At 42.1% G+C, this 16,498-nt stretch overlaps 1 protein-coding gene across 1 annotated transcript; it reads right to left on the bottom strand.

Moving 5' to 3' along the window:
• Positions 1-1,426: 1,426 nt before the first annotated feature.
• On the bottom strand, positions 1,427-10,828 carry LOC114471910 (serine/threonine-protein phosphatase 1 regulatory subunit 10-like). The gene is made up of 7 exons (XM_028460894.1): positions 10,739-10,828; positions 10,511-10,654; positions 3,904-4,150; positions 3,291-3,366; positions 2,885-3,172; positions 1,784-1,907; positions 1,427-1,695 (listed from the first exon to the last, which is right to left on the bottom strand). Exons 2-7 carry the CDS (start codon positions 10,650-10,652, stop codon positions 1,427-1,429), a joined length of 1,146 nt encoding a protein of 381 aa, XP_028316695.1. The 5' UTR covers positions 10,653-10,654; positions 10,739-10,828.
• Between the last annotated feature and the right edge of the window lie 5,670 nt (positions 10,829-16,498).

The raw sequence follows: 16,498 nt of genomic DNA, 5'->3' as shown, positions 1-16,498 counted from the left end.
TGCTGGAGGGCTTCACAAACTGGGCCCGGAGCTTCTGCCAGACGACGAGACTGAAAGAGTGCAGGACCGCGCCCTCTAAACAGTTCCCTATAGCAGCGACAGATAACATTCATCCCTAGGATTCCTGGGGCAAAAGAAACTAGGGCTGGGGGATCCCTAACGACCAAAATTCCACAGCTGGGAATAACCTGGCCACACAACTCTACATTCAAATCCAGATAACCACGGCCCAAAGAGGGGCCGTTCTTTTTCTTCTGCTCTGAACTGGTAGAAAAGCTGAGTACTTCCTGTTCTCATTGGTCATAGCTTAGCTTAGCCTAGCCTAGCTTAGCTTAGCTTAGCTAAAGGCTTTCTTTAAGGTTTGTTTGGAGTTGATATTTATTATTCATCTGGAAGGAGGTTATTTCACAAGGTGTGTTGTGTATGAAATGTAAAGATGGGGGGAGGGGGGGTCAGTCATGTGACGATGTGTTGAAAAGATGCTCCGTCACTATCGCACAGCAGTAGCACCCGTTAGCTTCTCTGTTAAAACCATGGCAACAGAAACATGGTCCACTTCAGGCCTGAACAGACCCTTCTCTCTTTCACTGAGGGGGGGTCGTGAGCTCTTCAAGCCTTTGATCAGCTCCTGATAGCAGAGTGGATCTCCTAGTGTCCGTGCTGGTTGTTGGAGCTGAAGTTGGGGTGCAGGGGGGGTCCATTTACCCCAGGGTGGTAGAACGCACACTTACTCTCATATCTACAGTTTCCTTTCATCATGAAATGACGACACACGGGTCTGTTGGACATGTCTGAGGAGAGACAAAGAGAGAGAGAGGAAGAGAAGATCTGCAGAGACGCACGTCTAACATCCAGTGTCGGAAAAGTTTCATTTTCTACATGTTTTACATTCTCAGTTCTAAAAATTAACTAATTGATTTTAGAATATTTATAATAATATATATTGCTGTTTGCTGACGTGTGCTGCTAGCTCTGACGCTAGCTGTAAGCTTTGATGCTAGCTTACAGCTCTGATGCTACCAGTTAGCTCTGAAGTTAGCTGGTAGCTCTGACACAAGCTGTTAGGTCTGAGGCTAGCTATGACGCCAGCTGTAAGCTTAGACGCGAGCTGTAAACTCTGATGCTAGCTTGTAGCTCTGACGCGAGCTGTTAGCTCCTATGCTAGCTCGTAGTTCTTACGCTAGTTTTTAACTCTGAGGCTAGCTGTTAGCTCTGATGCTAGCTGTTAATTCCGAGGTTAGCTGTTAATGCTGATGCTAGCTGTTAACACTGACACTAGCTGTTATCTCTGATGCTAGCTGTTAGCTCTGAGGTTAGCTGTTAGCTTCGATGCTAGCTGTAAGCTCCTACGCTAGCTGTTAGCTCTGACCTAGCTAGTAACTCTGAGGCTAGCTGTTAGCTTTGACACGAGCTGTTAGCTTTGACGCTAGCTGTTAGCTCTGATGCTAGCTGTGGCGCTGGGTGCTGCGTTGGGTGGGTGGCCCCCGTACATGGGCATCTGCATGTGCATGTTGTTGATGGGGTTGATGTTGTTGAAGTTGTTGATGTTGTTGATGTTGTTGATGTTGTTGATGTTGTTGATGGGGTTGATGTTGTTGATGTTGTTGATGGGGTTGATGGGGTTGATGTTGTTGATGGGGTTGATGGGGTTGATGGGGTTCATTCCTGGACCATGACCCAGCAGACCTGAGTTCACTGGAGACAGAGGAAAACACAATGAGAAAAAGAACAAGGGGGAGATGGGGGGATAAGGGGGGGGCACATAAACATGACAGATGTTTACCTAGAGGAGGTCCACCAGGGTTCTGGTTCTGGGTCTGCTGCAGAGAACCCAACAACTGTTTGATCTTGTCTGAGAAATCTGGCTGCTTGATCAGGTCCTCAGTGGATTGGTTACCAGACGCCCCCTGGTGGTCGACAAGCACATTACAGCATTAATACATTACATCAAAATATTAAAACATTTCAACATTAAAACATTACAACATTAACATATTATTAAAACATATTGACACCTTTTAACGACGAACAAGAAGTGTGTTAAGCAGAGGTAAAAGTAATGGATTACAAGTACTCACGTTACTGTAACTGAGTAGATTTTATGGGTACTTGTACTTTTTTGATGTTATTTCAAAATCAGTAATTTTACTTGTACTGAAGTAAGTTTTTAAAAAGTAAAGTAATTCAATACATTTTTACATCCAACGTTACTGAGTCAATTATTATTTTTTGTTTTAAAATGTTCAACGGACTTTGTGAAACTACAAAAAATTAAATGACCAGACAACAAACAAATGCATCACATCATAGCGACCAATCAGATTAAACGTAATGTATCACATCATAGCCGACCAATCAGATTAAACGTAATGTATCACATCATAGCCGACCAATCAGATTAAACGTAATGTATCACATCATAGCCGACCAATCAGATTAAACGTAATGTATCACATCATAGCCGACCAATCAGATTAAACGTAATGTATCACATCATAGCTGACCAATCAGATTAAACGTAATGTATCACATCATAGCGACCAATCAGATTAAACGTAATGTATCACATCATAGCCGACCAATCAGATTAAACATAATGTATCACATCATAGCTGACCAATCAGATTAAACGTAATGTATCACATCATAGCCGACCAATCAGATTAAACGTAATGTATCACATCATAGCCGACCAATCAGATTAAACGTAATGTATCACATCATAACAGACCAATCAGATTAAACGTAATGTATCACATCATAGCCGGCCAATCAGATTAAACGTAATGTATCACATCATAACAGACCAATCAGATTAAACATAATGTATCACATCATAGCCGACCAATCAGATTAAACATAATGTATTTTATATATGACTTACTTGTACTTGAGTACAGTTTTGATCAAGTACTTGTACTTGAGTAGATATATCGGTACTTTCAACACGTACCATGAGTGATGAGAGCAGCTCCTGTACGTTCACAACAGGAACTGCAGCGTTAGGGGCGGAGCTAACGTCCTGGGGGCTGCTGCATTTGTTGTGCAGGTTCTCCATCAGGTCGGCCAGGACGGGGGGCAGCTTGGAGCCCTCGGCCTGGAGCAGGGCCTCACCTGGGAGGGAGGAGGTTTCTATGGGCTCCACGTAGCCTTCATCAGGCATGGACGAGTCCTGGTGGGTGGAGAGGGGGGGTCACAGTTAGTGTGTGTGTGTGTGTGTGTGTGTGTGTGTGTGTGTGTGTGTGTGTGTGTGTGCGTGTGTGTGCGTGTGTGTGTGTGTGTGTCCGTACCATATCCAGAGGAATGAGGCGGGGGGGCATGGGCTCGTAGGGTTCTGGATCTGGTTCATGTGGACTATCAGGAACACTAGAGGAAGAAGAATCCATGTTAAATTCACACATATTCAAAATACACAAATATACACAAAAAACATATTACATTGCAAGAAATAAATATATAGTGACAACAAATATAGCAAAAAACACAAAGCAACAACTATAACATACAAAATAACTACAAAAAACATGTAAAACTGCAGAAAAAACATACAAGTTTCTCTAAAAACACACAAGCCAACAATAATAATACACAAAAATTACTGAAGATATGACATTAGACAACAAAAGTACAGAAAACACACAAAACAAAAACAAAACACAGAGAAATCACTCCTAACTCCTAAAATAATCACAAATTGACTCTAAAATCACATAAAATGAAGGAAAATTATGTAAAACATCAACAAAAATACATAAAAAATGTCTAAAATGACTCCACAAACTCTGTAGTTTCCTGTGTTAACGCTCTGATTGGTCAATATTCTAATGCTGACATGAATGTTGATCATGTGACCTTCAGATCAGATACAGTCACATGTTTGAGGCCCCGCCCCCTGGAACAAACCTTTCTTTGCTGAGGAAGATCTCCTTCAGGAAGCACATCTCCCGGTCCGTCTGCGTGAGCTTCTCTGTGCTGTTGTTCCTGGGGGACACCAGACATTCAGCCAGGGTCAGGGGTCTCGGGGGCGTCCAAGGGACGTGCTCCACCATGGTGTCGTGGTAATGACGATGAATCATCTCAGGCGTCTGTATGTCCATCATCAGCTCTCGCTTTGTGGCCTCACCAAAGTCCTTGATCTTATTTACATTCACTGGGAATGAAAAGCAACCATTGGTCAAGTTTACACCAAACATTTTACAAAAACTAAACTAACTTCCTAAACCAGGGGTGTCAAACTCATTGTGGTTTGCGGCCCATTCACGACCCAGTTTGATCCCAAGTGGACCTGACAAATCCAGTTACAGTATTTCTGAAGAAAAAAACCCACTTCCTCATTACTGTGCCAGATATAAACAATGTACTTAAAGGATCCTCCACAAAACCTTCTAAATGTCCTTATTAGTAGATCCATATCTAACAAAACACATTATTATGCACCATATTCATTTTATTAACTTTTAAAAATGGGACGACTTTACAGTTTTAGAGCATGTGTTCCTACACCTTGAAATCACCTGATTGATGATGTCACACAACCCCACTGCCTGTAAACATCCCATTGTTTTCTATTGGAGTGACGTCATAGTAGACAATAAAGCAGAGAAGAAGAGCTTTCCTAAGGGACCTTTACTCTCACTTAAACAGTGCGCTGACACGCTCTGGTGGCTAAAGTTAGAGAGTAAATCACTCACACCCAAAAGGGCTTTTATTCTCAGGGTTTTCCTGGTTTTTTTAGAGAAACCGAAAACAGCACATGTTGTCATTGTGACTGAAAACGTTACTAAATGATGTAAAAAGCTGTAAAATGATGTCAAAATCTGTTAAATGATGTAAAAAGCTGGACACTTCCGGTATGGTGGCGTGCTCGACAGACGGGTGTCTCTCTCCTCCGTAAATTATTGCAAAATTTCCTACAATAAACAAAACTACTTGACACCGAAGGTACGCGGCTTACCTGCTGAGAACACCCCGATGGCGTCTACGCTTGGTTAACAGGGTAAAGGCCGTGGCAAATCCTCCCAAGCCAAAATTTAATTCACTCTGGGCAAACCGAGAGGAGAAGCTATGGCTAATGCTAATGCAATGGCGGAGGAAGCTAGTGAGACCGAGGGTGAAAGTGCTAACCCCCAGCCAATCCTTGAAGCCATCAAAGAATTAAAGACGGACTTCTGCAGCAGATTTGACGGAGTTTTGATGGCAATTGAAGGAGTCAGGAAAGAAGTTGGTGAATGTTTGGAACAAGTTAAGGGCGCAGAGACTCGCATCTCCGAGGCAGAGGACACGTTACTGGCCTAGTAGCAAAGGTCCGTAACCTCGAACAGATAAACAAGGAAATGGCTGACAAGGTTGACGATCTAGAAGCAAGATCCAGACGACTAAACCTGAGGCTAGTAAACCTCCCCGAGGGCGCGGAGGGCAGCGACGCCTGTTCTTTCTTTGAGGCGTGGATCCCGGAGACTCTGGGCATAACTAAGAAGCTGACCATTGAAAGAACGCACCGAGTCGGGCCGAGGAAAGACGCGGCCGCACCCCCAAGAACCTTATTCATAAAGTTTTTGTCTGACAGAGATTAAGTGCTGGTTCTGAAGGAGCTGCGGAACAGAAAGGAGATATTATACAAGGACAGAGCAGTATGGTTTTATCCGGTCATTTAGGTTAGAGAGGGACCGGAGAGGGTCCCATTCCTCTCTCAAACACTCCCTCTATGTCTGCTTCTTCCCTTGTGTGTTTGCTCCTGTACTCCTTCTGGCTTTTGTCTTGCAGGTCCGTGGGATCCTCAGTGTGGAGTTACAGAGTCTCAACAACTCTGTCTCCACCCTTTTCTCTGCACACACCCAACACAGCATAACGTGGATGGCTGTTCATCATAGGAATGGGATCCACACAAGGTTCCTGCTGCTTAACAGAAGGTTTTCCTTGCCGCCATGATGAATTCATGTTGGGTGTGGGATACATATGTATGTGTATATACGTATATATGCATATGTGTGTATCCATAAAATGAAGAGTCCGTCCTTAAGACTGCTCTACTGTAAAGTGCCTTGAGATACCATTGGTTATGATTTGGCGCTATACAAATAAAGATTGATTGATTGATTGATTGATCCTGACCTGGCAACCGGGATGCATAATAAACACAAGGCTTTCGACAGCATGAGACAGAAGCTTCGAAACATCGGGATCAGGAACGGAATACGGTTCCCTGCAAAGTGACTGCTGACCTACAAGGGCAACACACGGATTTTTGACAAGCCAGCGGATGTAGAGGACTTCATAAAAAGCATTCAAGAGTAGGAAAGACAGACTGAGTAAATCGGACCGATGGATCAGCTAATTGCATAACGTCTAGGCCAGGGGTCCCCAATCCTGGTCCTCAAGATCCCCTATCCAGCATGTTTTAGATGTTTCCCTCTTCCAACGCACCTGATTGAAATGACCAGGATGGTCATCAGGATTCTGCAGAGCTTGATGATGAGTTCATCCTTTGAATCAGGTGTGTTGGAAGAGGGAAACATCTAAAACATGCTGGATAGTGGCCCATGAGGACCAGGATTGGCCACCCCTGGTCTAGGCTGTCTCTGACAGCCAGTGCTCATAAACAGAACATGTGAAATCAGATAACCCCATAAACATTCCTCTTAACAAAGTTATTCTTGAGATCCTTTGTACTGGGTTTACCTCATAAGTCAGAATCTCATGATGGTATATTTGTGAAAAGTTTAAAACGTTTTCATAGGAAGGGCTGTGTTGCCTGTAAACTAAAAGCTATTCAAAGATGGGAGTTAGTCCAGCCGTTATCCCGTAGTTTAAAGTTTTTCCATAATGAGACAACCTGTTTGGGTTTATTAACCTGCTTGTAAGTAACCAATCCATAAATGTTCAAAAGCATAATGTTACGTATACATTTCCTGACAAAAGGCATTTCAGGGGTGACATAATTGTTATTTTAGTTTTATTTTTCTGTTATACAAATGGAGGGGGAGGACATGTTGAGATAGAGCGGCTAGCAAAGTCTGACTATTCCTCACGTAGTGTGGAGTGGTTGATAAGCCTACTGGGGTGTACAAGAGGGTGGGTGGGGGGGCAGAAACCCTTTTTTTGGGATGTTGGGTTTCTGTTTGGTGTTCAAGACATTTGTTTTCTTTTTATGTTGCTGTTCTGGCGGGTTAAAGGTTTCATCGTAGACTATATCATGAGTAATCCATCCCTGGTTAACGACTATGTCCAGTGGGTTAGAAATTAAATTTTCAACTTGGAATTGCTGAGGGTTGCAAAAAATTAAAAAAGTAAAACAAGTCATGGACAGACTAAAGGATATACAGTCTAAAATAATTTTTCTTCAAGAAACACATCTGGCAGTGGGGGAGGAGTTAAGGATCAAGAGGTGATGGCGTGGGGGCGTATATTCAGCATATTTCACTACTCAAGCAAGAGGATTTATGACACTTGTCCACGGGTTCATTCCACTGAAAGTCATAAAGATAATATCAGATAAAACAGGCAGATTTTTAATAATCCAGGGTTCCCTTTTCAATGAATGTCTTAATTTAGTTCATATTTATGCTCCAAATCAGGACGACCCAAACTTTTTCAGCAATTTATTCCTTACTTTGTCAACGCTTAATGGGCATTATATTATTGCAGGAGATTTTAATTGCGCGCCTGATAAAGACAGATCAACTCATTTAAATACAACCCATACTAAAAGCAGAGGAGTTATACATCAATTCATGAAGGAACTAAATCTGAGGGACATATGGAGACATAGAAACCCTGATGCAAACCTGACATTAGAAGAGATCTATGACACATGAATCCTGGGGAAGCAGCAGGCCCTGATGGCCTACCCATCAAAATCTATCAAATATTTGAATCAAAACTCAGAGCACCCCTCTTCAAAATGTTTTCAAAATCCTTTCAAAAAGGGATACTCCCCCCTCCTTGAGGGGTGCCCTGATCACGCTACTCCCGAAGCCCGGTAAACTGAACGATAAGTGTGAAAACATGAGGCCGATCAGCCTTCTGAACTCAGCGCTTAAAATACTTGCAAAATCTTAGCTAAAAGACTGGAGTCTATATTACCAGGTCTAATACGGGACGACCAACATGGTTTCATAACTGGCCGTCAGGGTTTCCATAACATCTTGAACATCTTGCACGACCAAAAGGGAGCGTCAGATACAGCCTTGTTAGCACCAGATGCTGAGAAGGCTTTTGACAGAGTTGAGTGGACTTACTTATTTGAAGTTATGGGACGTTTTGGCCTGGGGGAGGGTTTTTGTAATTGGGTTAAAATTTTGTACAAGGATCCCTATGCAGAAATCATTACCAACAAGAACATTTCAAAACCAATATTAATCAGTAGAGGTTGTAGGCAGGGATGTCCCTTATCCCCCCTACTATTTATAATTGCAATTGAACCATTAGCAACGGCTGTGAGAGAACATAACATGATTACAGGTATAAAGCATCGAATCGCTCTTTACGCGGATTATGTTATTTTTTTCTTAAAAATATGGATAGATCTATTCCACCTCTTCTAGACATTATCAAGTCATTTGGAAAAATCTCAGGCTATAAAATTAATAATTCAAAATCCTCCATAATGCTTTTTAGGAGGAGAGGACCAACCCTCCTATCCCTGCTCATCATTTTAGAACAGTAGACTCTTTTACTTACCGAGCTATCCAAATCACACCTAAATTAGAAAATATGGTTGAAGTTAATTATAACCCAGTGATTACATCTATTTCTAAAACATTTAAAAGATGGTCAAGCCTTCATGTCTCTCTCATTGGTAAAATCAATATTCTCAAAATAAACATACTTCCTAAGCTATTATACTTATTTCAAAATATTCCTTTGCCATCTCCACCAATTGTTTCCCCCCAGAATGAAAAATCTATTCAGTAACTTCTTATGGATCAATAAGCGTCCCACGGAGGGTTACAGTGTCCTAATATGCAGTGGTATATATATACTGGGTGCTTCAGCTGAAGATGCTGATGTTTGACTTTAACACAGATGGATCTCTTCCATGGAGGGTTATTGAGTCAAACTCCTTAAAGCTCCCATTCCTCACTTATTTCTATTCAGATGAACCTAAAAGACTCAAAAAGTTATCCACTAACCCTATAGTCCATAAAATGATAAGAGTCTGGTAAGAAGTTAGGAAATATCAAAAAGATTCTTCCTCTTTTTCCTGTTTCACTCCAATCTAGGGCAATAATTTTTTCACCCCAGGGAAAAAAGATGTAGGTTTTAAACTGTGGGCAGATACAGGGTAAAACAAATAAAGGATATCTATGGTATTAACGGGTATATTTTAACATTCAAAGAGCTGATAAGAAAATACAATATCCCTCACAAACATTTTTTTAAATATCTCCAGCTAAGGCATTAGCTGACCCTACTGGAGAAAACTCTGATTAAAAATCCTTTTATGATTTTTTAAAAGCCTCCTCCACTGAGTCTTCTGACTCTAAATTTAATGCCTGGAAATGTGATTTACAGTAGGATCTAACACTGGAACAGTTGCACAGAGCATGTAAGGCAGCACAGACAGCTCGCTTAAGACTCCTACAATACAACTGGCTGATGAGGGTGTATATCACATTTAATATGGATATCAATAGGTGTGGTGTAGACAGAGACACTGTCTATGGCAGTGCTCTAGAGTGAGGGAGTTTTAACAAGAGTTAGATTAAATGTGCAGGACATCCTCTCAGTCAGATTAGAACTAGATCCTAAACTCTTTCTCCTGGGCCTCTACAGCTGCTCATAATAAAAAACGTCATGAAATCATTTTTTTAAACATAAGTTTTTTACAAGCTAAGAGGACAATAGCTCTAACATGGCTCTAACGTGGTTTAGGGAATTATCTTCCTGTTTGCCTTTGGAAAACATTTCCTACAGAACAAACAGGAGACATTTCAAAAAGTGTGGGTCCATTTATCCATTACATTAAAAACAAAGACTCATCTGTTGAACGAACGTGGAGTAGAATAAGAGCTGCTAAACTCCTCCCCCATTCCTGGATCACTGGATGTTACTGTATAGAAACTTGTATGGACTCATGATCTCATCTTTACAGAAGTGACTCTGTTCACCGCCATGTTCTATTTGACTGTTTTGTTGTCATGTATTTACTTATTTATTTTTTGGTCCCATATTGTCTGCACAGTTATAATGATCATATTTGCATAAAGGGGAAAAAAACCTAATGTAGGGTTTTAATGTTTTTGTTTCATTGAAAAGTCCAACACATTGTTTTACTTGAATCTTTGTTGGACTTGTGTTTGTTTGTTTTTTGTTTTTACACTTGGAAAATTCAATAAAGATATTGTTTAAAAAAAATGATGTAAAAAGCTGTAAAATGATGTAATAAGTTATAAATGATGTAAAAAGCTTCACTCCAATAGAAAATGCTGAATGCTCTGCTGGGCCGCATCTGGCCCGCAGGCCTTGAGTTTGACACCTCTGATCCTTCTGGTGAACATTGAGTGTTTACCTCTCTCTGTCTCATCCAGGTCAAAGTACAAATAGTGTTTGAGTTGTTCTTCTTCTGCCCAGTGGACCGTCTTCTTCTTCTTGGTCTTGATTCCAGGCACGGGGGCGGAGTTAAGGGCGCCCAGGGAGCACGTGCACTCCATCGCTGCAGGGAACCAATCAAATGTCAGAGACCGCCCTCAAGGCTGCAGCACATTTTAAAAACTTTAAAGAAATGTTTGGGACTTACGCTGTGCGGGAATGATTTTAACTGGAATTTCTTTGGCAGAATTAGTGGGAGTATTCAGAGGTTTGTATTTTTTCTCCAGAGGTGGAGCATCTAGTGGATCCAAGCTGTGATTGGAGGAAAATACAGGAAATACAATCATCAGTGATGGAGGGGTACAGGGTACACACACACACACACACACACACACACACACACACACACACACACACACACACACACACACACACACACAGCTTTAAAGTGGGAGTGGCTTTTTTTTTTTTAAAAGTTGGTATTTCATCACTTTATTATTTTTTAATTTATATATTCAGATTAATTCAATAAGAAATGTTGCTTAATGTCTAATTAAAAAAGCCTGATTGATCATGTGATCACTAATGTACTGGTGCGCCCCCTCGTGCACCAATTAGTAATAGCAGTTACTTTTATTAAACAATTAAACATAAGTCAAATGTTTAACACCATATTCCAAAAAAACAAAGAAGTAAAATTAGACTTATTGGTATTTTTTACACTGGTGAACTGTAGTGATCAATCAAAGTTTAAAGAAAGAACTAAATATTTTACAGTTGTGATTGATCACTTTAAAAAATGCTTGATGAAGTTTTTCCACCTTTAAGGAACCATTTTATGTGTTTATTGATTCTAGTTGAACTCTTTACAATAGCCTACAGTACCTATAAGTTTGAAAGTGTCCGCATTTTGTGCGTTTCATAGCCCAAATTACTAAACAGCGCTATTTCCTGGAACAGCTGCACAGTCTATTTTTTTTTTTTTTTTTTTTTACTCCGCCGTAAGGCAGAGGGAGGCCACGCCCCCTCTCAAAGGCACGTTGCTCCACTGCCTCCGTTCCCATTCCGTGTTTTTACGTGTTTGCGCATGCGCAGTCAGGTCGCCAAGATGACAACCATTTACTAAATGCTATACGTACGTTCACAGTACATTAGTGAATGGATGCCATGTGACCGCTGCTGCTACGTTCTCTAGCTAGTGGGCGGGATAACACTACAGTCAGGATGACAGCGCCAGAGATGATAAAGAAACTTTGTTTTGAGGAAAAACAACAGCTTTTAAAAGATGGAGACCAACACCTGAGCTACCAGAGCTTCAGCAAAGCTAAGGTCAGAACATTGTTGGTACTTTCTACAGTGAATGGAACAAAAGGAAGGATTGACTTTGTGGATGCTCCTCACTGAGGATGTTCTGAGTTGTTGTTGTTGTCATTTTCTCCATGTTTCTGTGTTTCCAACACAAACAACAGATGTGCTGTCGTGTCATGAGATATATGTTGTTGGAGAGTATGGAGGCTATATTAAATAATGTTTATGTTTCTTTAATGGTGTTTATGATGTTGATATTGTTAGATGATAAATACTTCTTCATGTTCATGTTTGTTTGGTGTATTTTTCTGTAATGTATGTTTTTTGGAGTCATTATGTGTATTTTTGTACCTTTCTGTTGTGTTTTTTGTGCATTTTTTGTATAATTATTGTTTTTGTGGTCATTGTAGTGTGATTCAGGAGCCATTTTGTGCATTTTTGTATAAATATTTAGTTTTGCGTATTTTTTGTATAAATAATTAGTATTGTGTATTTTTTGTATTAATATTTAGATTAGTGTATTTTGAGTTGTTTTCATGTTTTTGTTGTCATTTGGTGTATTGTTCTGTAACATATGTTTTAGTCATTTTGTGTGTTTTTGAAGCCTTTTTGTATTTGTTTTTTGCATTTCTGTTGACATTTTGTGTACTTCCTGTGTAAATATTGTTTAGTTTTGTGTTTTACGTCATTTGTGCATTTTTTTGTATAATTATTGTTTTTTGTTGCCTTAAGTAGTGTGATTCTGGAGTCATTTTGTATCTATTTTTAGCGTGGTTTTTTGTATTTCTGTTGTCTTTTCTGTATAAATATTTTGTGTTGGGGGGGGGGGGCACCAGTCCATCCACGTGTACCTGTCTAACTTTCACTGTCAGTAGTTAGATGTAGTGTCAGGTGTGACGTGAGTGAAGCTGCAGTGATCAGGTGACCTTCACTATGTAACACCGTCTATGTAACATGTAAACACAGATCTGACTGTAGCACTACAGTCACTACCACCCTATGGACTCACACACCTGCACACATGTCACGTAGACGGTGATCGATAGTGAAGCACACCTGATCGACGTGTGTGTGTGTGTGTGTGTGTGTGTGTGTGTGCGTGTGTGTGTGTGTGTGTGTGTGTGTGTGTGTGTGTCATGATAAATAGATAAACCAATGTATGCTGGACTTAGATAAATGGATAATAAATGTACCAGAGCATCCCCTGTCTTTAGACCCTACCTAGGCAAAGAAAAACACAAAATTAATTACACGTAAACATGTCATGTACGTCCAACATACGACCATAGAGAAGAGACACAGAAAAATGGTGGGTTTTACACTAAAGGTGCCCCTCTCCATTTATCCAGGCTTGGGACTGGAACACAGGAACACACTGAGTGAGTCCTTTAGCAGCTGGATTCCCACCACCACACCATGTTAGAGGTTAGTTTGTTAGTGGCCTGGTGGCAAGATGGAGATCTGGAGAAACATCCTGCAGAATACCGGATGAGAGTTCATTTGTTTGGGGCTACATCATCTCCCAGCTGCGCTAACTATGCCCTCAGAAGATGTGCAGAAGACTACGGGCATCACTATAGCAAGGAAGCAAGACACAAGCGATATCACTGTTTTTATGTTGATGATTGCTTCGTTTCCGTAGCCACAGAAGAAGAAGCTGTGTCACTATACCAGGAACTTTTCTCTTTATGCTCCAAAGGAGGGTTTTTTCTCACAAAGTGGATGAGCAATAAATCAGAGGTGTTGGAAGCCGTCCCTGTGAATCTCAGAGCAAATGGCACGAAACAGTTAGACATGGAGTTGGATGTTCTGCCAATGGAGGGAGTGCTTGGAGTTGAGTGGTCTATTAAATCTGACTCATTTAAGTGCAAGGTCAAATTTAAGGTCAGACCACTTACCAGAAGAGGAATACTATCAACCATCGCCTCCATTTATGATCCCCTAGGAATGCTGAGTCCTGTTATTTTAACAGCCAAGATGATCCTGAGAGACCTGTGCAGGAGAGAGATAGGCTGGGACGAAACTATACCTGAGTTGATCTCCAAGGGCTGGTTAAAGCTAATATAACAGCTCCATATGCTGGACAAATTTGAGGTCAGTAGGTGCCTTAAACCCCCTCATTTTGGTGAAGCCTGTACAGCCCAGCTGCATCATTTTTGTGATGCCAGTGAGAATGGATATGGAGCAGTTACCTACCTGGTGTCAATGAACAAGAACGCTAAACTACACTGCTCCACTAAAATCGGTAACTATCCCAAGGATGGAGCTCATTGCTGCAACTATGGCCAGTCGTATGGATGTACTCTGGAAAAAAGAGCTGCAGATGGATCTTGTGGATTCTATATTTTGGACAGACAGTGAATTAGTCCTCAAGTACATAAGGAACGGGTCCTCGCGTTATAAAGTTTTCGTGGCTAACCGTGTCTCACAAATCCTCCAAGTTTCCTCTGTCACAGAGCGGAGGTATGTGGATACTGTCAGTAACCCAGCAGACATAGCCTCCAGAGGTTTGAAAGCTGAGGCGTTCATCAGACATCCTAGGTGGCTGTCAGGTCCTCAGTTTCTGTTACAGCCTGAGAGTGAGTGGCCTGTCAGTCCGCAAAACATCAGCCAGCTTTCCCCTGAAGATCCTGAGGTGAAGAAAGTGGCTGTGATGAACGTAATACAGGTGGAAGAAGAGCCTGTTTTTCACCTGTTCCAGTATTTTGGCTCCTGAACACGTCTGAAGAGATCTGTGGCATGGATCCTAAAGGACTGGCTTTTGTCCTGTGTGGAGAAGAAATTACATCTGACACTGGGACAGTCTGACCTCACAAGGGAACAACAGAAATCCTGGGTGGAAGAGAAGATTAACAATTTTAAAAGGACCACCATGACCAGGAGTCTTATGGTAGAGGACTTGGATCAGGCTGAGCTGCCCATTGTTAAGTGCTGTCAGCAGAAACAATTTCCTGAGGAGATGGCATGTCTGGGGAAAGGTCAGCCCATTAAGATATCCAGTCATCTTCGAAAGCTCTGCCCACAACTGCAAGATGGAGTCCTAAGGGTTGGTGGTCGACTCAGTAGATCATTGATGCCAGCGGAGGTGAAACACCCTGTGATATTGCCGAAAGATATCCATGTTTCGGAGCTTCACCTTAGACACATACATCAGCAAGTGGTACATGGTGGTCGTAACCACAAGTTGTCGAAGCTAAGAGAGAGATACTGGTTAACTGGCGTGACGACAGCTATAAGAAAGGTGCTGTCCAGGTGTGTCATTGGTCGCCGTTTAAATGCTAGGCCAGTGAACCAGCAATTGTCAGATCTACCCGAAGAAAGAATGGTGCCTGATGAACCCCCATTCACTCGTGTGGGAGTCGATTACTTTGGGCCTTTTGAAGTAAAGAGCAGAAGGAGTATGGTCAAGCGATATGGTGTGATCTTTACCTGTCTAGCCATCAGAGCAGTTCACATTGAAGTTGCAGCATCGCTAGACACCGCCTCATGCATTAATGCACTTGGACGCTTTATTGCCAGAAGAGGTCAGGTCCAGGAATTTTGCTCCGACAATGGCACCAACTTCACAGAAGCAGAGCGGGAACTGAGGAGTGCTATTGAGCAGTGGAACAGTGAGCAGATTAGGAATGTCATGCTGCAAAAGGGAATAAAATGGGGTTTTAATCCACCAGCTGGCTCACATCATGGAGGATCATAGGAACGCCTAATAAGATCTGTCCGCAAGGTACTCAGTTCCAATCTAATGGTACAAAACCTGGACGAAGAGGGCTTGCATACAGTGCTTTGCGAGGTCGAGGCCATCATCAACAGCTGGCCAATCACAAAGGCCTCTATGGATGAGAATGACCTGGAAGCATTGACTCCTAATCACCTGCTATTGTTGAAAGTCTCGCCGTCCTTACCACCGGGAGTGTTCCAGCCAACAGACATGTATGCTCACAGTAGATGGAGACAGGTCCTATACATGTCTGATTTGTTTTGGAAAAGATGGGTCAAGGAATACTTACCCCAGCTGCAGGAGCGTCCGAGATGGACAGGAGCAAGAAGGAACCTCAATGTTTGAGACCTCATCCTCATTATGGACAGCACAGCGCCTCAGAACTCGTGGCTCATGGGACGAGGCCTCAAACCACAGGTCCCATCAGATCACACACCTACAGCAATAAACTGCAACATTTTCCTTGATAGTTTTACATCCAAAATTGACAATATCCGCTCATCTCTCGCACCTCTTCAAAATTCTGTCCATGTCATCCCGACCACACCTGTTAAACAACATCTCACACACTTCATACCCACAACGCAGCAGGAGGTCGAGAAAATTCCATTCTGGTTTCCGCCCCTCCCACAGTACAGAAACAGCGCTCATTAGAGTCACAAATGACCTGCTGATGACCTCCGACTCCGGTTCCACATCCCTCCTCATTCTTCTCGACCTCTCTGCTGCCTTTGACACCATCGACCACAACATCCTTCTCCACCGTCTCCAGCACACTGGCCTCTCCGACACCGTCCTTCACTGGTTCCGTTCCTACCTCACTGACAGGACCGAGTACGTGGTCCTGGGGAATGCTAAATCCCGCCCCCACGCTGTCACCTGTGGGGTCCCCCAGGGCTCCGTGCTCGGCCCCACCCTCTTCATTATTTACATGCTTCCCCT

The sequence above is a fragment of the Gouania willdenowi genome, chromosome 11 (genome assembly GCF_900634775.1).
Source record: "Gouania willdenowi chromosome 11, fGouWil2.1, whole genome shotgun sequence".
Lineage (NCBI taxonomy): Eukaryota > Metazoa > Chordata > Actinopteri > Blenniiformes > Gobiesocidae > Gouania > Gouania willdenowi.
This window is presented reverse-complemented; position numbering and strand designations above follow the sequence as displayed.